The sequence below is a fragment of the Zootermopsis nevadensis genome, unplaced genomic scaffold (genome assembly GCF_977971745.1).
Source record: "Zootermopsis nevadensis isolate Lab colony 2312 unplaced genomic scaffold, Znev_1.0 Znev_ptg000024l, whole genome shotgun sequence".
NCBI classification, from domain to species: domain Eukaryota; kingdom Metazoa; phylum Arthropoda; class Insecta; order Blattodea; family Termopsidae; genus Zootermopsis; species Zootermopsis nevadensis.
In genome coordinates this window covers 12,718,096-12,742,111 of record NW_028259156.1, presented here as the reverse complement: position 1 = coordinate 12,742,111, position 24,016 = coordinate 12,718,096, and the positions used below count along the sequence as shown (strand labels likewise).

At 37.7% G+C, this 24,016-nt stretch overlaps 1 protein-coding gene across 2 annotated transcripts in view; it reads right to left on the bottom strand.

The window, feature by feature from the left end:
• Positions 1-24,016, bottom strand: part of LOC110835460 (uncharacterized) — a 127,726-nt gene that overhangs the window by 50,304 nt on the left and 53,406 nt on the right. For both annotated transcript variants that reach the window (XM_087355532.1, XM_087355533.1), the window contains exon 5: positions 19,882-19,938. In XM_087355532.1, the coding sequence (XP_087211658.1) occupies positions 19,882-19,938 (57 nt within the window). The remainder of the gene's footprint in view (positions 1-19,881; positions 19,939-24,016) is intronic.

Sequence of the window (24,016 nt, the reverse complement as noted above, 5' to 3'; positions counted from 1 at the left end):
TATCGAAGTGCACTTCATACGTGAAACTTAATTTTAAAAGCGATAGGTTCTAAACAGTTCTAACAGAGGTAGGTTCTAAACAATTCTGAGCTTATTCTCAACGCCATCAAAATATTTCAGGCATTCCACCGAGAGCCCAGGCAACAGCAGGCAACCAAGTAAATTAGAAAAGTTTCATAAACTTCAGAGAAAGTAGAACGACCCTGCTGTTAGGAATCACAACTTGTGCTCGGAGGTTTTTTAAGGCGTTCGGGTTTTCAAACTCCGCTCAACGAACACTCTGTTAAGTAATTTTATATTTAAACATGACTACAATTAAAACAGGTATCCACAAAGTACATGAGCCTACTTAGGCTCATGGCATTTGCGTTATTTTCCCTTGTAACCACCTTTATCTCAATGAGATGTGTAGATTTATACCTTTTCCTTATTTCTAGTTTTTAGATAAGAAATTATAAACCAACAAATATAACATAATAAATTAGTCTTCCATTTCTAAAAATGGCTGTCTTTCGGGTGGCATCGACCTGATCATGGAAGCAGCACGGACGTCTGAAACGCAGATGAATTTCTTTCAGACTACAACCCAGAAGACAACCATCTTCAGACTTACTACCGCGAAAACCTCAAATCCTACCTAGTCTTTAATTTGTGTTCATGTTTTCCAGAAGTACAAACTACTTCGGACTGATGGTTGCTAGCTGTAACCTAAAAATTTAGCACCGTTGTGTTTACAATAACTTATAACAAAATTTAGATACGTGCTTAACAACATTTCAGAGGAACGTATTATCTCCGCCATCAGGGTAAAATCTATAGGCATAATATTTCTCCGACAACACTGAAACTAAAAGACTGCATGCCAACACAACTCACAAGACCATCAAATACAATTCATGTCCAGAAATTTCTATCCAACGACAGCATAGAATGCCTATTAAAAGGACCATTCACGTCGTAAATTTTGAATGAATAGGCCAATTTTGCAATTGGTTGTAACTCATTTGCATGTAAAAACACCTTAAATTTGTAGGGCTCTTTAATATTTATGACTGTAACGTCAGAATTTTTAAGAAAGTGAGGTTTGCCGAACTGCGAATGGATGAGTACATATATTGGTCGGAACCTCCAGCTAGACCCCCCTGCTACACTTTGCCACATTCCCTCTTCTCTTTCTGTTCAAATGGTGATAACCCCGTTAGCCCATCCACCCACAATTCAACTCGCTGCGTAAGTGGAGTCCCTCCTAGTAAGGGTGCGTGCCCCTTGTTGACTTTGCTGACCTAAATGCTTGCCTATTCCCTTTTTTATATCCTTCTAGAGAGTGGTATCTAGGGATGGAATTTTCGTGTAGGGAGAGACAGGCCTTCTGTGGAATTGCAATATGATGGAACAAACTCTCTATATGAAGCTGAACTTCTCCAAACAAGACCGCGGTGCTGTGTCAAGTGCCCGCTTGTCATCCCCGTCAAACATATGAACTTCCACTCACATATAAAGCTTCAAAAGCTCTTAAGCTGGTCCTTCTTGTGTGGGCTACGAAAGTTTATTTTATGAAAATGTCGATTATACAAAAAGGAACATTATGACTCTCACGCCACGTGTAAGGCATTTCTTTCTTTCTTTCTTTCTTCACCGTTCAGTAAATGGCTGAATTAACAGCATGTTATAAAAAGGAGGCAATTCGAGCTTCATATGAGAAATACTCGATAAACCTTTACGCTAAGTCTAGCAAATATCAGCTACTGACTTTAAAGTCGGCGTGGACGCTGAAATATCGAAATGTACACGTTTCGTTATTGCTACTTCTTTCTGAGTTTGAATCTGAGTAAAGGATGTATCTTTCTTATCCCTGTGTATACATGCTGCGTAGAGCTTTGGGATAAATGAACACACAGATACGAAATACGAAACAGATTTAAAAGTAGGAAGTATTCCTCTTTCTACATCTGTTCTGTCTAAAGTATTATACCCCGCTCTCGAATTATTTGGTCGGCTTCGTTATACGACAGTGACCTCGGGCTTGTGTATGCGAAATTTAATCTGAAAACCTTAAAGAAAAGGCAATTTGGAAAGTCTAAGCGTAAATGGCAAGACAACATTCAGATGGATCTTGAACTGGATTTATCTGGTTCAGGACTTGGATCACTGGGAGTTCTTGTGAACACATTAATCAACCTTCGTGTTCCGTAAAACTAGGGTAAATGCTTGACTAGTTGAGTTTTTTTACCTTTTCAAGGAAGACCATTCCCCACATAAGTAGTTACTTAAAATTAATTTAAACAATTATTACAGATTTTATAGTCATACACAGGCGAATAAAAATGTATGTGCATTATAAATTATTTATAACCTAAAGCCTGTATAATCTAATCTAATAACGAATTTATATTTCAACAGAATTGAATTTGGCGTGCAAGTTTGTTCCTGCAATTTAAGAAATCCAGTGAGAAATCATGAGTATTTCAAGAACCTACCACATCTGCCAACTTTGATAAAAATGCTGGGAATCTTTAACTTACCTTCCTTCACAGAGAATCTTACATGTATTATTGTCTCTCTAAAACTATCACGGTCACTCTCAAAATTCAATACCTTAATACTAAAATGTCTACAAATTTCTATCTTTCGCCGAATTCGATCCTGAAAAGCTGGCGCGAACAGTAATCAAGGACACGTAATTTTTAAAACCTTGAGTTTTTTTTCCGTCCACTTGGTTTTCATATGAAAGCACATACATTTCTCTCCCACTGTTGAAAATCATAATGGCTTAAATCAATGCACTATCGCATTTGAAACACACACAGAACTTTGAAGAATATCTGCAACTTTAAACAAATATCAAAACTTTTGTGTTAATTTTTCAATGTCGTATTCGATACAGCAAATTCATACAGCGGTGTGCAAATTTCAGACCAGCGTAACTACGATATAGTGACAACTGACTATTCGTGAAATTCATGTCATATAAAAGTAACGTATTCGAGAAAGGAAGTTCCAACGCTCGTGATTTTAACCATGTTCCTCCATATTTAATATATGAATGCGCTATAAATTTCCCTGTCCAGTGAAAGCTTGCTATAAATCCATCAAGAGAAGATTAAATTTTTATTTGGCGTCATTATGCATCTTGAGGGGTTGGTTCGTTGGAGTAAAAGTGAAGATGAGGAGGGGCGAAGCCTGTGTCTGAGGGATGAAGAGATGGGTGATATTACCCTCTCCTCTCTTGGGAGAGCAGCAGAGGAATGCGGATCCATAAGTAGACGTCAAGAAATAAAGAGAAAGACGGTAGAAAGTGAAGAAGAGCAATGATCTATCAGACGACAAAGCAACGAGACTTCAACAGAAGGAGGGTGGATTACACACGTACAGATCACAGCCACATAGCACGAGCTAACAAAACTTATCTTCTGCTTGACTGATATTCTTGTAAGTGAAACGTACGTGACTATATATATACTACAGGACTTTATCTGTCGCCTACGTGATGAAGGAAGAACAGCCAACTTATTCGACTTCTTTATTTTCCAACAAACTGTTCAACTGTAGAAGCAGCTTCTTTCTTGAGAAGCTGATGGTATGCTCAGAAACTTGAGAACTCGGCGCATTTTATGTAACACAACATTAATTAGTGTGCACGAATCCAGATGGTAGTCCCTATCCTGAGCCACATGAGTACCGTCCACATCATCACACATTATTTTCTTCAAATCCTCTTCAACAACCTGCTTCATAGATTCGTGTCTTCCGAGTAGTTTATTCTCTTTAGGTTCGCTAATAGAAATTTAATACGCATTTCTCGTGTTCCCGTGTGTGCTAAACACCCGTACCTATATAATCCTCTTTGATTTTACCATCGTAATCCAATTCTGTGACGGTTCCATGTTCCTAATCAAACTGTTTCCCCAGCCTCCTGTCATTTGTTCTGAGCCTAAAAGCTCCCCTCACCACCCTGTGCTCAAACATATTTCGTGTTTTGCACATCATGTGAGACTAAGGATTGCATCAGTCACATGAATAGGAAAAATATAGATCTTAAAATCATAATACAACAGACGTAAAGCCAAACGTTTCTGAAGTGCACTATGGGAAGAATTCCCAGAATTTAAACAGTTCCGAATAACTTTGTAAATGCAATTCTTGTTCGTTTCCATCGTTCCCTAATATCTGAACTTTTAAACATTTTTCAGAATATCCAGCAACTCGATAAGAAACAAAGATAAAGTATATAAACAACTGTAATTGAAGATTTCTGTCTTCTGGGTTATTGCGCTGTGTAGTGTAGTAGATGTTTACCAAAGTTTCTGAGGTCATACTGCCTCCGTCATCAGGACCATGAATCGCAGTATGACCTCAGAAACGTTGGTAAACATCGACCAGACTACACAGCGCAACAACCCAGAAGACAGAAATCGTCATACTAAGAATCGCCCTGATGATGGAGGCAGTATGACCTCTGAAACGTTTGTAAACATCGACCAGACTACACAGCGCAACAACCCAGAAGACAGAAATCTTCATACTCATCGCCCTGATGACGGAGGCAGTATGACCTCTGAAACGTTGGTAAACATCGACCAGACTACACAGCGCAACAACCCAGAAGACAGAAATCTTCATACTCATCGCCCTGATGACGGAGGCAGTATGACCTCTGAAACGTTTGTAAACATCGACCAGACTACACAGCGCAACAACCCAGAAGACAGAAATCTTCATACTCATCGCCCTGATGATGGAGGCAGTATGACCTCTGAAACGTTGGTAAACATCGACCAGACTACACAGTGCAACAACCCAGAAGACAGAAATCTTCATACTCACCGCTGTGAAAACCTCAAATCTTACAACTGTAATTACTAGATGGCTACTTACACTGGTCAAGGAGACATAGCATGTATAAGTACTGTCACCGCCAAATTGAAACCCTTCCGAGAAGAGATTTTCTAGATATGCTGAAAGATTTTCTTACATTTCGGCTGAGAACTGAAAAACCTACCTCTAACACTGCAATTCTGACGACATAAATGGATTTTGTACAATTTATAAGTGCAGGCTTAGCTGTAACGCACTATGGAAACATAAAGCTGTCACAGAAATCCAGGAATGAAATCGTAAACATTGTTTTGGACTGAATTTTCCTGACAACACACAGGATTACTGATAGGGCAGATATTATCTTTACAGAGTACTTACACCAAGGCAGCCGTCGGCAAAATGAATTTATTAGAAAATAAATTAGTACCATTAGTTAGATTGGAACTTATACTGTTTTTCTTTAATGTATTACGCCACCCTCACTCCGGGAATTACAGGATACAACAACGTTTTGTTTTAAACGATTTAGATTCATTTCCATAAGCCGTAAAGGAAAGTACAATGTTGTTGCAGTTGAGCTTCGGCAAGCGATTAATAACGACCGTTGGGACACACCAGTTACCAACTTTGGTTTCATTCTCCCTAATCAAAACCATTTATACACTAAAATTAAATATCTAAATTCACTGTTCTTTTACGTGCAGCGGATTTGGTGAATTCGTTGTTAACAGGTTTAAACAAAATAAATCCTGAACCACTTGCGCGTTGCGCCAATACTTCTGTACGATGCCAGTTTTGCGGTGAGAGAATGGATCTAAAAGTATAAACAACACATTTTTGTTCAATATAAGAAATTTACAGATTGCGATCTCGTTCGGAACAGCCCAGAGTTTAAAATTATTTGAACACATATCTTCGATGCGTGCTCGATCTGGACGGATATCTCACTGCATCTCCGACCCGTACAAGACAGAGGCTGCCATCACAGACGGCCACTCAACCGGAAATCGCGAGACGATTGCAATCTCAGGATGGGACATCAAAAGACATCTCATACGATTTTCGAAAGCAAAATTACGCGGTATATAGGACAACGGATGTCGCTGAAAGCGGCATAACCAGTCCTGGTGCACGTCAATCGTGTTTGTGATCAGGAATGCGATGACGGTGTCCGTTTGCTTACACTGAATACCCAGGGTTTCGTAGCTTAAGTAACACAGATCATTAATAGTTTAATGATATATTTTAAAATTACTTCATGACGTCGTCATCAATCCGAAAACTGCTGTCGTGTCTTGCATACAAACATGTTCAGTTCTTTAAAAAAACTTCGTGTAACAACTGTTGTATTACAGAAAAAAATAAGAGCATGAATGTTACAGATACGATTTCTTTTTGCTGTTTATTGGACTTCGTGAAGTTAAATGGTCACTATTTGTCAAAAGTCGTCTGACTCTCGAGGTTAGAGTTGGCAGGGCAGGAAGGGGGGTTGTTATATTGCTCCTTCTTTCTAGAGACATCCAGTGAGCGGATCACAGAACGCCTGACTGTCCGACAAGAGCACAACGCTTCTTCACGCGTCATGAGCTACAAACGATTGATTAATAAAACAATGGTGAAGGACGGATTCATTTTCTATACCGAAGAGCTTTCCCCATTCGGTGCGACTGCCAGAAAGTGGAATGGAAAGACGTTAAATATGTCAGCGTGGGTAGGGAACAAGACTATATTCATTTACCAGCACCCTCTCTCTCTAATCTAACGCACAATGCCAAACATATCACATTTCCTTCTCCACTTCGAGATTATTTTTTGTCTTTTGGAGAAAGTGCAGGAAAGTATTTTCAGTTTCTTCGCTTGCACGTTTAATCTCAACCGCCGATCGGATTTCAAAGGAATTTACAGTAAGTGCTCGACGTCTACCTTGAAAGATATCGAACTAATTTAACTTCTGCTCTTCTTGGTCAAATATAATCTATATTATTATGCATCAGTAATGAATAGCAGCCACAGAGAAAACCAAGTTTATGTTCAAATCTCGTCAAAAGAATACACTACAATATTTGCTGTAAAAATGGCTGAAATATCCTTCGAAACTGTGGGAAAATTCAAATATATAGGCTGAAAGAAGTACTTAATGTACGTATTCACGAATATATTCACAGCACAAGAAATGTGAAGACTTCTTTTCTCGTGAGTCAGAATCCGATAAATTGGGTCGGGTAATCTGTTTACAGCAGCGCGCGATATTTATTAGACACATCCTCCGTCACTATGCTCCTACATGTTTCTCGACACGATGAAGTCTTCCTTAAAATGTATTCCTTAATTTCTGCAGATGTTTCTCCCGATTCCAAACGTTTCTTAAATCATTCATGTTTCGCCCTTCCTTTAGCGTCTGCACCCTTCCACCGGTCTTCTGGTGCCACTATTAGGACACGCTGAGATAGTCCATGCCTTTATATTAGTTGAATTGCAATGAATTTGTCACTCCGAACGCTAGGAACATCTTCCCTCTTTACAAAACGTCACAGACAACCGGCGAGCCATTTTTACTCTTTCACATTTTTTATTTCATAAATTTAGTTTCAAAGGTGATCGCTGAAGTACACAGACTCCTCTTATTCTTTCGTCTTTCCTTCATCTTCATTATCTTCCTATCCCTATTCCTGAGTTCGTTGAGTAATCAAACTTTTTATCTTCTTTCACTTTTTTTTGACTTTTTTGTTTCATCGAGGAACAATATCTCTGTTGAGTCCCTTTCTTGCTACGAAGTGCAGAACAGTTGACGATCACACTTGCCAACACCAGCCTCCATTTCTCCTATTCCTCGGAGTCTTTTATTTTCCTTTCTTTGACCCTTCCCATTCTTACGTCACACGTCACACTTAACTTCTCTTACAAAACACACAGTTTATGGTTTACTCTCATCTTTTTCGTCCTGGTTCCAATTTAGAGACATTCTAATTCATCTGCTTCCGTCTGTGAATGTCTCCTTCTTCGTGCGATGATGATTTGAAGACGGTTCAATAAATCCAGATATAGAAACTTACATATTGTAAGCCATGACTTGAAATTCTCCATTTTTTCTATTTAATAAATGCGTTAAAACGAGTGATAAATGAATGTAATTCTCATTCACGGGTCTCACGTAAAGGAGACAAACATGTTATAAAGGAAGAGACTCAAGAAAGCATTTCAGTTGTGAAGATATCCTACGCAAAAGTGCGTTAAACTGCAGTTGTATGGGCCGACGCATTTCATAATTCGCGGTCCTTGCAAGAGAGAACTGCATTTCAAAGGAATCGTAGAGAAAAGAAAAGAAACTCCAGCTGGAGGTAAGCGAGACAAGAGAAATGAGAAGATGGAAAATGATGTAGTAGTAAAGAAAGACTATATGACACAGAAAACAGAAAATATTAAAGAATAAATGGTTCACTACGGATGGACAAACGAATGGATGATTGGTGATGGATGAAGATGGATACGGATAAAAGATGGGGTGGATTGTTGGATAAATGGTGAGCTAGATAGATAAATCGTTTTTGTTCAACTTGGCGAAGTTTTATAAAACGTTACCAGTCAAGTTTTGACTTTAGAACTGAAGAGAAATGCGTAGATATTTCCGTTGAGGTATATAGTAGCGGAAGCCCCTGCTAAGAAACGCGAAAAGAAGTTTAGAGACAAAAAAAAAGAAAAGATTTTGGCAACAGCAAAAAATTATCCCCTAAGCCGCGAGGCTCCAGTGTTCTACGTCACATTTTACTTTGCATTATGTATTCGAAGTGGAAATATATTTCATCCGCAATGCCAATGTCCATGACAATTCGTTGCCCGAGAGTGAGAATGGTCGTCATTCTGTCGCTGGAGAGCTCTATTTCTTTCTTTTCTCGTGTTCCTCTCTCTGTTGTGCTGAGTATAAACTATAACTAAGATGCTGCAAAAAGACTGGAGACATGTGTATGGCGTTGAATACAGTGCTGGGTTCTCTGCGTATTTTATACAAAAGAAATGCACTCGTAGCCCTACCGGTACTGCCAAGTTAAAAGAAGACAAGTTCAGTGAATGCATCTGAAGCTCTCACAACATTTTACGGCTAAAACTTGATATATTGTGAGTCCTACCACTGTAGCTGCTGCAATGGGGCATGCAACCTGTTACGATTTATAATTCACCTGAAGCTAGGTGTGTAACTGAACTAAACAATGAGTGGAAACGGATCCTGCGTTTGTAAATTTTGGTAACTAGACGCTTATCAATATCAAACACGCCGCCAAGATTTCGTTTCAAATACCAAGTTCCTATAATCTCTATCAGAGTGCATAACCCATTTCTATCAGAGCCAAAATCTTAGAAATAAAATACGTGCATATCATATTTGAGACATGACAGGTCTTAATTATCTGATTCTTTCCCTTAAAACAAAACAATTAGAAATCTACAGTAATACTTGTAGCGAGCAGTGAAATATTGGCCACAATCACAACACTATTTACTGACGTCAAATAGAAAACAGTTATGAACAATGCCTCAAAAAAGTGGGAGTTGTAAGATACAGTTACTTTCAACACAAGAATGCACCGGGTCTGACATCTAAAATCACAGTCAGTTTGGGAGGTTTTAGGTCTAAATTGTAACAGAATACTTGGCTCCAACATGATTGATTCTTACAGAGTCAAAGCTTTGACACAGCAATGGCCATAGAGATTCAAACGACAGGCCCCCGAGTACAATAGGTTCAGTGATGAGGTTAGTGATTCATCAGACAAGTATTAACACGATGACATTCTAATACTTGCATTTCATAGCGTTCAATAAGTAAGACATTTTTAACTTAGGGCATGACATCTAGGTTATTGTTTTAAATCTATTTTCTCTTAAAATTATTAAGTATTAAATTTTATGTTGAATATGTCTTATGGGTTGTAATGCCATGCAATCTGGTAGAAGTTTACCGACGTTTCAGCGGTGTTTGTTGTCTCTAACATCAGGGCGGTAAGTAGCTGCACAGGAGATGATGGTGAAAGTCCAGTGGAGGATTGGGAGTGGACGAGATCCCCACCGGCACAGCCTGGAGAGAGGTAGGACGATGCTTGCGCTTGCGCAGGCCTCCGCCCTCAGTTAGCTTTTTGGTTGTGTCCAGTGGGACTCGTGTCGAACGAGGGCTGCCAGAGGTCGCCCAAGGGCAACCGAGGGCGACCGATGTTCAGCAGGCCAGCCGAGGCCGTCCCCAAAAGACGGCCAAGTCGGCACACGAGTGGTTAGACTACTCGGCTACCCTGACTGAGGTTTTCCGTGCTTTTCCTCAGTTGTAAGGCGAATGCCAGGGTATAACTTAATAGGGGCACGGCCCGCCACCCCGATCACGGAGGCCATCAGCTGAAGTGATCTTCCCCCCATGCCGCAGAGGCCTTCAGCCGAAACGGCCCCTCCCTCTCTGGGTTCAAACCCCGGAGATCCAACCAACCAAATTCCTTTGGACAACTTGCCTGACGGGATGACCTCCCATCAGCAGCAACGGATCCCAGTTTGAATGGTCGAGGCTCCCGCCACGACGTAACCCTGTTAGCGATAGCAAAATTTCCGTTTCTTATATTAAGACTGTTTACCATTTCCAGCAATGCGCCTTGTGTGCAGGAATGGTTTCACCTAGGTAGGGACGATGCTTGCGCTTGCGCAGGCCTCCGCCCTCAGTTAGCTTTTTGGTTGGTTGGTTGGTTGGTTCCTATTGGCATATTCATCGCCCTGATGACGGAGGCAGTATGACCTCTGAAACGTTGGTTAACATCGACCAGACTACACAGCGCAACAACCCAGAAGACAGAAATCTTCTTTAAATGTAGGAAGTTTGACACAATTATGCAACATCTTCACACCAAAATAAGCACATCATTTAATCACCAGTGTAGCAAATAATTCCGGTATATTACGCCTTTATTTTTTTAAATTTTCAAATCACAGAGCGACGAATGGCGAGTCTTAGAACAGTTATCGAGACTAAGTCGTAGTGAGTCACTACCTACTGTAAGACTTTTCCCAGAACTTGACAGCAAGAAGGTGGAATAGAGAAAAATATGATTAAATCCATTCGGCGCAAAACTGATGTTATGTATACCTACCACCACTTTCTATCAGGGTTATTAAAATATATCAACGAAAAACGTCCTTAATTTTCTAAATCAATTGAAAGTGTTGGAAAGCTAATCAGAGTAATTACCATGCACTGTGTTAGAAACATAGTGACTTAACTTTATTGAAGTAACTTCGATTTCATACGTCTTAACAGCATCGTCCATGTGTGTTTCTTCGTACTAACATCTTGTAAAGAAGTCGTCAAATTTTAAAAGTATTTGACAAATGATAATAATGTGTTGTACTGTACACTGAAGTATAAAAATTAAATAAACGCGGTCTTTCTCGCTTATGGGGTAAAGTTGAATTTTCTTCACTTCAAACTTACTTACATTAACTCGATTAAACTTAAATCAATATTGTCTATATTTGAGGTGCAGTCTGATTATGGGAGTTTAACAGGAATAAACTAACAGACTTCGCTTTTAAACCTCCGTGAGGTACACACATTCATTTAGGCATATACTGCAGATTAAATATCCGAAAAGTATTGACCTATCTAAGACCCGTCTAGCACTTGTAAGAAGCATAAATGTTGGGTTAGAAGAGTAATCCATCTTTTTCGAGTTCTTTCTGTTGCGTATCCATTCTATCGGTTTGTACTTATTTTGGCATTTTGGAATAAAATATTTACGACAGACTACTTCCACTCCTCCTTACGTCTTTATGACGAGATGCTTAAATAAGCAAGGGGATAAATTTGAGTTGCTGCCTCGAAGAATTATGTTTAAGAATTAAACAGTAAACACCTGCTTAAAGGCAATAGACAATAGAGATTTCAAATATTTGTCTACTTGTAGCTTCAGGAATGGGACTCGAAGCTATCAGATAGGACGTGTTTCATTTACGGCAACAGTGCCGCAAAGGTAAGTACAGAATCATGTCCAACTTAAGTGGACAAAAGCGAAAGCAATATCGATAGAATAAGGAGAATGCCTCTGGGAATGTATTTGCTTTATGCTCCTTACTCGTTGTTAATGATATTCTCTTGTTACTTCGTCGTAAGGGTTGCTGACCCATGTTTCTCCTACTTTAGTATCTACTTCAAATAAAAGTTCAAAACTAATTTGTTGTTGGTATGATTTCAGTATATATGTGTATATATATATATATATATATATATATATTAAAATTTCTCCACTTTATAAATCACTTCTCTTCGATCTTACGTAACATTTTCCCCAATTATTTTATTCTGAAAACCTAATTAACACTACTGAAAACGTCGAGTATTACATAATATAACGACAAACTAACAATGAACAACAAACACGTTCTTTTTCAGGACACAGGAAAGGATAGAGGGCAGTCTCTGTTTAAAAGATATCAGAATTGTCCACTTCAACGCTTATCCCAAAACCTTTACAGAAAATTTGATGTTTAGTGCAACCCTATCACGTTTCCTTTCAGAGATTTTTCCGATTTGTGTGTCTGGAGTCGTTGCCATGAAGACTAACTGATGGACTGTCCCTCTGTACATCCATCCTCGTGTCTCTGTTTCATCACCAGTACCACGGTCGATTGACAGACCAGACTAGGCGTATGCCTCGTCGAGTACCTATTACGTTCCCAAGCCCGCAGTTTGGACGAGAAAAGCAGATCACTGCTACAGCCAAGCAACACACACACACATCCTTCTGGGCTGTTACCGCCCCGTCGTCGAGAACAGAAAAACCGATCTCAATCAGCTAAGTCTATTTCAGCTTCTAATGGTAGTAATTGTTTTTCTCGATTACTGAATGTAATACAATGAATGTTTATTGCATTAAGCATAATACGTTTATTCGATAATAATACATATTGAGCAGTATCAGAGAAATTTTAGGATTGAATTCTGATACCGGATAAATGTTGTGTACAAATGCTTTGTGTGATTTCCTGTTTCTCCACATACCCTATGTCACTTCCCGTGTCACACTGTAATGTTATCGGTAAGAGTAACACAATACAGCACCTCACTCGAATCCTATCATGATCCATTCGAAAGCATCTATCAAGTTTATTCTATGGGTATGTATTTTCTTGTAGAAAATGGATTTTCTTCCTAACAGTCACGTGTAAAATAAGCCATAAATGTAATACAGACACATCGTATATACCCATACGTGTAGACAAGCATTAACCGCATAATGAGACCAAATTTTATCTTCCTTCACTGTTTAGTATAAAAGAATCATGTCGAAACGGCCAAAAATTCAATATTCTACTTATCTTAAAAGTTTACGATGAAGGTGCATTTATGTCACACTGTTATTTATGAAATATACTAAGCACACCTTTCCCAAACATTTTATAGTAAGCTATCAATTCCCTACTTATATTTTTAAGTTTTGCTTAACGCCCGTGTACCACAATCTGGACTGGGACTGCTGGTTGTGGAAACAAGTGAAATGAAGTAGGCGTAACTTAATACGTATAAAAATATAGTTTAGAATCGATCTGCTGTTTACGTGACATAACTGTAAAAAGGTGGATTATTTCTTAGCTGAAACAAAGAAAGTAAAACAGTTATTTTGAACAGGTGGATTGCATGAAACAATGCAATGATGAAAAGTTATTATCTTTGATAATTTTGTTTATGAGAGGATGGAGTTGCGATATTGAAACTCGCCCACGACACTAAAACGTTGGTTAAGTAAATATAAAGTTACTGGAACGCCACTGGAAGAATGTAATTTACGATATAATACAAGATGTTCATCTAACTCTTCACATTTGAAAAGAATAACGTTTTTCATGCATTGCGGTATAAACACACATCGTGCAAAGAACGTATAACAAGTCAGCATAGATCCAAATTTATAAAATAAAACTGTTAAAGGCACCTACCAAAGTAATTCCGTACTAATAACATTTCATTAACAACACATAAACGCATATGAGTAGTCGTCATGCAAAGTGCCCGTTGTCCACTTTTGAATAACACTGGAACGATTCGAAACATGTACCGCCTACGTCAACAATAAATAACTCTGCATCTGGTACTTATAGATTCTATATGACTCCCGCTATAAGCTGGGATTATAGCGTAGCATTAGCAAAGGTTCATTATAAAGACGTATAGTGTTTTCTTTGAGATACGGACTGAATTATAAAACATTATTTACATAATCTTCGGCTTTAAAGTGTTAATAAAACCTTTCAGCCGTTCTCGAGTCGTACATGCGTACGGACGGACGGACGGACGGACGGAGAAAGCGATTTCAATAAGCGCTCCGAAAGGATGTGACGCTCCTGAAATATCCTTTACTGCAAAGGAAAAGCAACAATGTGAATTTTAAATACAAACACCGGCAATTAAGTTTTTGTTACTGTAAAATCTCTTTGCAAACATTGTATAATCCACAGTATTTAACATAAACAAACAATTAAAAACGTGTGCTGCAAGAATTATTTTGTTCTGCTAAGGAATAAAGTCTTCCGTGCTCTGGGCCATATTGGATTTCTAAAACCTGCCACAATTATCTCTCATTATCCAAAGAACCGACCCAAAACCCTGTGATATACAAGTGCGACTGTCTATACAGTGGATGTTTTTGTTTGGAAGCTGATCTCAGCAAGACTATTCAAAACAACCCTCCTTTATTAAACTCGAAAGTCCATTGTCGCATGAGGCTTGAGGTCCTTAAAGCTGTGAAGATATACGGAGGTCTTCTGGGTTGTAACTCCGTGTTATCTCTTATAAGTGGTTATCAGCATTTCACAGGAACACATCGCCTACATCTTCAGGCCAACATTCCTGTGAAACGTTAGTAATCACAAAGCCACACACAGTCGGATAACCACAGTTCATTGCGCTGTTCACAAGAACTCGTAGAGGTCTTAGGAAAACGATGAGCCATATCTTCATTCACACCGTATTTAATATCCATTTTAATATTATTCTTCCATCTATTCCGAAGTCTCTTCAGTTGTCTCTTCCCTTCGTATTTTCTAAGTAAAATTTTGTTCATATTTCTTACCTTTCCACGTGTTCTGCATGTTACGCCCATTACAGCACCCTTGATTTGATCACCCTAATAACAATGATTGACTATAAACAATCACTTCACTTACTCACCATGGAATAATATCCAGTTCAACTTATCACGCGTATCTTGTCGCGAGGTTACAGCACCAGCGTTAACTGACCGAGTTCTACAAGTTACAGCAGGGTAGAAAAGGGTGGAAACTCTATCAAAGGGGAGTCGATGGAGTGGCAAGTTCTGAACCGCCTTCCCTTCGTCCCTTTGATTTGTGACATCGGGCTTGGAACCATTATTTATGTGTTCAAATTTCCTTCCACGGAGACCAAACTGTCGGCTACAATGTAACGTTCTCTTTGATTGAAAATACTGTTTATAGTACCTCTTCAGCTAGATCCAATATATCGGCGAATAATAAGACTACTAATGAATAATCAGTTAAAAAGGATGTGGAAGAGAGTCATCGTGGCCTAATTTAACGGCCTACCACGTGGTTTGTCTGGAGACTCTGAGGAGTATCATGAGAAACCTATCAGGATAGTTGGTTTCCGAGCCGATATTTGATTCCGGGACGTCCCGGACACGAAGCAGAATTTGTACACTCCACCTGACATTTAGCGTGGAAAATATTGTCGTGTCAGAAACAGACACACATGAGTGGTCAGGTTGTTACTCCGGCAGTATTTCCTACCAGGGACAGAACATCCGAAACCTAGCGGATAAGAATCTGAGCCCCCACCACCCATTCCGAAAAACTCCCAAGATCCTTCCACATAATAAGCACCGAACTTCACATATAGGTATTTAAGCAGTCAGCATAATTACCGCCCTTATTTCGTAATTAGACAACCCTAAGATCGACTGTACTGAAGATTACTGTGGTTTATTTCAGTCGATTATGACAACTATTGGGACCGCATCTTAAAGTAGAACTAGGCAGATTCATTGTACCTTCCTTCCAATCCTGCATAACTACTTGGTTGAGAAAGTTTTGTTAATCAAGAAGAAAGCACGACCTCATTCACCCAGACTATAACTGTTCTATTAACTGATAACTACTCCTCATTACATGGGTGTCTAAGGCGAGTGAAACAGATACTGTGAATTCAGCAATAGTGTGATGGTACCGAGGTACAAATTCAATGGAAGTAACCAGAATCTGAAAAATACACATAAAATGTTTTGAACGTTTGCAATCTCGAAATCCAATATCAGTACGCACATTGTAATATGAATCGTCACGTGAGGCATTCTGCTTTAATATACTGCCCTGTTAATGGTGTGACTAACACAGTTCTTCCTGCAACAGAATGTTGCTTCATACCCAGTTAGGTCATGCCAGTGATTGATTCACTTATGTATACACTATAATTAAAATTAACGTGCTATTGATCAATTTGTTTTTAAATTATACGGTCTATAACACATCCTTAAACGTTCATTACCTTTACAATAACAGCCCACTATCTGTCCCCTCATGAGCTAGCTAAATCCAGTCAATATCCTCCCCTTATCGTTTTCTTAACAATATACATTTTAATATTATTACCCCATATACGCCTAGATCTCCGAAGTGATAAATTACCTTCGGATTTTACGATTAAAATTTTGTACGAATATCACAGATCTCCTACACATGCTACATGCACCGCCCATCTTAATATAATCGAATTCTCACACAAAACTCATTACTTTATTGCCGTATTGAGTGGCCTACTTTTATTTTTACCATACAAGGAGTAAAGGGAGAAATAATTGCCAGAAAATGCATGCAAAACAACCAAGAAATACATAGAGAATTTTCACATAAAACTCTATTTACGTATGTGGTTGTGCGATGGTGCATACTGACAGTTAAGAACATTGAAACATGCAGACTGCATTTGTTTATCAGATGTAAGTAAAGTGGAGAAACAGGATTAATTTCCACCTAAGCTGGAATTTTGGGGAATATACTACACATGTGGGTTATTAATTGGAAATTAAATTTTGATCTAGGTTTATTCAGAGATTGACACTATCAGCAAACGGGACTTTGATTATCATTACTAAACAGGTAAAGGTAATTACTTGTAGCTGTACTACAACAGAAATTACAGACCTACCCACACATGAATTACAATATGGAGAGTTATTCTCTTCCAAAACTCTGCATCCATAAGGTTACATTTAGTATTCCTTAAGTACATAAACGTGAAATTCAGGAAATGAGTACCAAACTAACGCGGCTTAAATATAATTTAAATCGAATACCGAAATTTGTCGGACTTAAATTTTAAGAGGTCAAATTCGTGACAGTCGTGATGTAAGAGCTGTTGTCGCATCTTGTACAGTTTTTTGTAACTTATTCCTAGAGATACTTAGCAACGGGATTCCTTAATATCTAGCATTTTAAGTTTGATTATTACATTAATATTACCACCTGATTACTCGCAGCCTAATTTTTCAAAAGCATTAGCAGTAAAAATACATACGTCATATTCTACCAATGGTAAAGTTTACGTTACTGATTTCGAATTCTGACGTTGACATGAACGAACGTACTTGTCTGACCTACTGCACTCCCTCTCGCCTAACGTAGTGTTTTATTTCGCGATTTGATTCCTCGGCGCGTAAGAAATTGTCATGTGCTATATTAATTCATATACGTCACACGCAATACCACAACTGCCTCCGTGGGGTGTCCATTATTCGTCTGTGTGTACGAATAAAGCGTGTACTTGCAGGGTAAACATTCTGTTTATTATCGTGTGTCAGAGGGGGGCAAGTGAACTCATGAATATGATTACGTGGCATTTGCAAAACGTTTTTTTTCCTCGAACTCGACTACTGCGTGAATACAAAACAAGCAAGTCAGCCAACTTCAGGCACATTGGGAAACAAGCTTTTTACATCGCTGAATGCTCCTTTACAAGCCGAATATAACAACAATTTCCTACAGTCAGTAGAGAAATACCAATTTCCATAATAGAGGAATTACCACAAAGTATTTTCCGTAGTTGTATTCCATTTTAGAAATCCCAATGAATGGGGAGTTTAGTGTGGAAAGCAGCTGAGACTCCTTTCTTCTGTTTCCTTTCACCAATTCCTTTCTCTTTGTACGTATTTCCTCACATTTTAATCTATTTTTTCTTTATTTTCTTCCCTTCCTTTTAGTCTTTGTTTATTTATTTTAAATTCAGTGTCTTCTTTTTATTTACCTTCGTCACTTCCGTTCTTGTTTTATTTATTTCTTTGCCGTTCATTCTCCACGTCCTTTCTATTCTTGTTTCTTGCTTTGCAGTTCGATTTCTTCTTCTTATATTCGTCTTCATCATTTCTTTCATACTTTGTTCATTCCTTTACAGTTATTTCTTTATTTACTTGCCTTCTCACTTCCTGTATCTGTTAACTTATTTGCAGATCAATCTTTCCTTCTCACTTTTTTCCTTATTTCCTCTTTCTCTTTTTGCTTGTTCCCTTCCTTCTTTGTTTCCATTCTTTGATATCTTGCCTTCGCTTTCTATATTTCTTTGTTAATTTCTTATTACTTCTTTTGTTAATCACTTTTCGTCCATTCTTTCCTTGAAATGGTTTACACCTTGATTTTCGCAAAATGGCCTCCCACCTTACAATCTGCGAGTATCGTCTGGCACTGAATTATTGATACAATGTAAAGTATGGGGCATGATGTGGCACAACAAATTTATTCATTAATCAAATATTATGAAATTCGGCTAAGAAGAGCTGAAGAAAAATCAAAACTTACATCTTTTTTAGTTTTTCCTTCCACCTACGCTGAAGTCATCAAAAAAGGCAGAAATACACCTTCCTTCTACACTCAGAAACTAATGAAACTTCCGAATAAATTTAAATTATTTCCGATAACCCAACTTCTGTGTTCCTTCGGAAAGTAAAAATACTTCTTGTGCCGCAAATCTAACCTGTCTACTTAGTACTTAGTACATATGTGTAAGCGAACAAGGACATTAAATAGTTTCACCACTTTCGTTGCTTAGTGTTTTAAGCACTTTTACGAATTACGGATCGCACAATTATTAAACAGAGACAACATAATGCTGTTTATAAACAATTATATTATATGTAACTGATGCTAGTCGCATAGACCCTTAGGTAAACTGAATTTTGTTCCGAAAAAATGGAAAAAAACGTTTTCCTGTTCAGAAATAAATAAAACTGTAGGCGTTGTAGTTAGTAACAAGCTATAAGCTTAGGATCAAGGATGATTTACATTTTATAGTAACGTCTTTAACAGGGCCGGTTTCGATTATAAGTGGTTTTCCTATCCAATACGTTAGAATATGACACGAAATAAGAAAACAGATCAATTCAAAATCTGTCAATTACTACAGATAAGACCGTAAATAATACATTTAATACAACACCAAGCTTAAATAACTGCTACAAATTTACGTACGACTTAAATTTCACCATTATAATAATATGTCTCATGCGAAGAATTTTTAACTTGAAATTGCCTGTTTTATAATCAGAATTTACACAGAGTACAGTAACAGTTCAAGTCTTTATACATGAACACATTTGAATCGCTTTCGAAACTATTAAAACAGTTCGTTGTTTCCACCAGTTCAGAATTTCGTGTCTTCAAGTGGTCCACATAACAGAGACCAAACACTGAAAAGTCCTAAGTCATGTTTCCGGGGTAACTGAGAGATTAGAGTCCAAATTTCATTTCCGCAACAATTCGGTCATTTTACATTTATATCAATTAATTTGTCTCCTTGATTTCGAGTACAGTAAATTTACACTGCCAAAAATAACGCGTGTGAACGACGAGGAATACAATATAATTAAATTAAGTGCCACGAATATTTGTTAATATGTAGCAGTTATTTGTTTAGTCAGGTACATGAAAACAGGGCGCTAGGTTTGTGAGACAGAGTGAGTAACATAAGCGTGTTATTGGAGCAGGAAGCTGGTAAAGTTTGCTCTAATGAAGCCTTACCGACAGTAGGGTTAGCATCAGGAACTAATTCTGTGGTCGAGGGTAGCTCTGGTGTGCCTGCGGAACAGAAAATCGAGTAACTGAAATGAAAAACCTACATCTGAAGCTTGATTATAATGGCTTTGCTAGGCGTTAATAGGACAAAACAGACAGATTTAAAGTGAATCCTTTGTGCCCAACATGTAATGTTTCCTTCGCTGAATGGAGTGTTTAAAACGAAACAGCAATCTGGTTCTATCCGAAGCGAAAAATTAAATTTGCTGTAATTTCGAATTTTAAAATTTTTACATTTTTTTCAAATAAATTCAAGAATCAACTCCAATATTTTCACTATAAAATTAAGGGATTTTATTTAAAAATTAAGTAATTATTATGGAATATAGAATTAAACCCTTATAACAGTTTTAGTGAACTGAAAAATCTAGTATAAAATACTGAGTATCAGATTACAAGTCTGATACTGAATAATATTTGTAGTATTTTATGCGAAAAACGTAACACTTAAGCTGCTGGCACAACAAACAAACACACACTCACGACATTCATAGTGGAAGAAAATTAGTTTTAACTCATCAGGCGAATGTTGTACCCTGCTAGAACGAAACACTGTTACTGCACTCAACGAAAAGTCCTCTGAAATACAAGTGTAACATTCAGACGGTTTTAAACTCCTTGTACACAGTACAAAGAGAGGCAACTTGAACTGTGGAACCCATGCAGTACTTACCATTCAGAATCAAAATCAAATAGAAACACTGCACCTTCTATATTTCACAAAAAAAATCTATTGTTATAAAGTTAACCGACATCGGAATTAACTGCATAAATTTGCACATCTGAAGTCAGTTAACGGTAACAAAAAGCCGTCACCTATCGCAGAAAATGAGGTTATTTCGAGTCATTCCAACTAAAGTGACAAAAATATTATGCCATCTTCTTCTTATTTTATACCTTAGACCTGAGTATGGTAATTTCTTAGTTTCTTATTTTACAGTGACTAATTAGTGTCATTGTAAAAATTCCACAATTTCTCTAACTTAGAAACCTGATACAATGTTTGTATCTTGATTCTGTACTTTTCAACTCGAATACAATGTAACGTATTCAAGGAAAAACTGAGGTCTGAGGTTCGTTGAAATATAAACGATCTCCTTATGAAAAGAACGGCTTGGAAGGAGTGGAGGTAGAACGAGCCGTGATCGAATATAAATCATAAAATGGCACAAAACGAGAATGCAGAATAAGCACTGGTATATACTGCTACACTGATAAATATAAGGAAACGCTTTTAAAAGACCTGTCAACGCGACGACTTTAAAATAAACTTAATTTTACAAATTAATACCTGCGCTTTGTCTCCGTGAATAAGTTATTTTACCACTCGGAGTAAAATAGACGCATTTAGAAACGATTCCTAATTATTATCAGAAATTTATTTTTTCCTAAAGGCTTCCTTACAATCTGATCATGTACTACAGCTTTAAGTTTATTTGAGTTGTGAAACTTGGATCACGAAAACTGCTTGTCTTGGGGCTATAATACATAAAATTTATTCTCAACTGGAATTATCAGAACGACAAAACGATTATCACTATAACAGCCATCTCATTCTTGTGACGACGTCTCTCAAATGGCGTGTCTTTGTTAGCTGCTGCGTCATAAAGCAGATCGTCAGCAGCATAGCTGCGAATTCCACACCCAATTTATGAAAGTTCTGTACTTCGTGAGATATATAAATGCTAATTACTTCTTCAAGTATTACAAGAAGACCAGATGTCAAATGTAAATTAAGTAGCATCACACTAGATTCAAGTAAAATGCGTCATTAATGTGTGCATGACTCTTAAACGGGCTGGTCTTTCGTAGATTTCAGCGAGGAATCCAACAAATTCCATACGAGGACGTTAACACCATTGAGCAGATATGAGATACGAACTATTGTCTTTATGACACGAATTATTTGCTTTGCGGTGTAGTAACAGTGCTTCTAATTCAGATTTTACAGTATAATCTGAAGTCGTTTAACTATCTAAAGCAAACAGTGATAGAAGGCCATTTTTACTACGGTAGAGGTAATTAAATAAAACGAAAGGCTTCGTGTCGCTAAGTTATGTGCTGAAAGTAAAATGAGAAACGACAGTGTTATTTTAGATCCTAAAAAGGAAATAATGATGAAATTAAATTCTCCTTCAACTTATATGTTACATGTTTTCTAAACACTCGTCAATTTACAAATGCAAATAATTACAATAGCATTTCCGACTTCACTGGATTTACGTTGACGGTATGAATTTTCGTCTTTACAGAATCCACGCTGTCCAAAAGAATGTTACAGTCGGATTATCCTAGGCGAGGGAAAACTCGGGTTCGAGGGCAGCTTTCAAATCTTTATCCTCCAGAAAGATATTTAAGGTCACCTAATGCGCTTTGTTAAAGCTGAAGTTAGATTGTAACAGTTCCATACATCGACAACAGAAACTTTACCAATTCTGTTCCTGCCAACAAAATATGGTCTTTTGATGGCTATCATCTGGGCTGTAGTTTCGTGTAGTCTGGCAGAACTTCACTAACAACTCAGATGTCCTTGCCGCCACCATCTTCAGGGCAATGAGTAAGTTACTCATCGTGCTACAACCCAGAAGACATCCATCTTCAGATACCGCGCAGTGAAAACCTTAAATCCAGCATAGCCTTTTATTTCCAAGACTATGATTTACATTTTGAAAAATCAAGATAGACAAAAACATTAAATCTTAGAATGCAAAAAATTGTAATCACTGTTGAAGTAAAAGAAAAGACAATGGATTTATTTATGTAGCGTAAGATATGCATTATGCAATTGATGATGTTCATATAGGCAACCACAAGCATCATGAAAATAGTGGCTGGTAACAAATTGCGTGATAGTAAGTAGGTTACAACGTCGAAAAAAGGAAAGTGACATATTAGACGTGAAGCTTTTTACAGAAACTGAACGATATAAAATTTCATGGGCGATCAGCCGGGTCAATTTGATTCATACGTCCAACTGCTCTGTTCAAAACTGGCGCGGCTGACTGCTTATATAGTTTGTATAAATACAAAAAGAGAATACAAAATCTGATACATGGAAAATTCCTGTGTCTGAGAATAGTTTATTTATATCAACCGAAAGGAAAGACTGGTCTTGGACGTCTATGATTGCGGATAATCGACCAGATCTTAACACTACTTCAGCTTCTATGCAACAAATTTGTAAATAAGGTATGTTTAACAGTTTTTCGAGGTTTTACTTTAAAATATAAATACGTCGGAAACTTACTAATTATATATCAATTTTCACATAAACCCATAGAAAATTTGTAAATCTGTTTTATTAATTATAGTATTGATTACCAAGACGAATAGTACTTAAATATTCATAGAAGTCTTCTAATTTCATTAATTGTTGTTACAGCTCTTTCTATAGCAATGCCTCCAGAATGGATTATCTCAAACTGAATATCCTGTTATTTGAAAACCACCCCCACCCCTTGCATAGTTTAAATGAACAGTCTAAAGTATAGGAATACACTGAATACATTTTAATAAATATTCCCCGAGTATTATAGTAATAAGGTATCGTTGGTTTGAATTAATAACAACAATTTCACAACGAAGCCTCTAAATACATCGACACAAAGGGAGGGGGGGACCAGGTTACAAGGTTCCTCAGTAGCCTGTGGCGTGTCAGATGCCAGTAACTGCAGCTATGTCGCGATACTTAATACAAGTGAGTTGTGAGTTTGAAACACGCTCAGAGCCGACAATACCGGGCTACTAAAATATTCCCTGCGTCTGAACGTTTTTTTCATATTCTGCTATGGGAATCAGACAGCTTCAAATTTGATTTTTTAAAAACCAGATAATCTTACTGTGGTTTATCAGGAATTACATTAGCTCCTACACTTGTAAAGGAATGACCTAGTCTCAGACAAATCCGGATTCATTACTACCTTACCTGCTCAAATAAATGAATGAATAAACTAATTAATTCATGAACAAATGAATGGGCAACAAGAATTGAGTCGCTGGACTTTTCTCTTAAGACCACTTCCTTGCAAAGTTTAATGTTCATTAATAGATTTTATGTAGGCAACCCCATCGCCATTGCGAA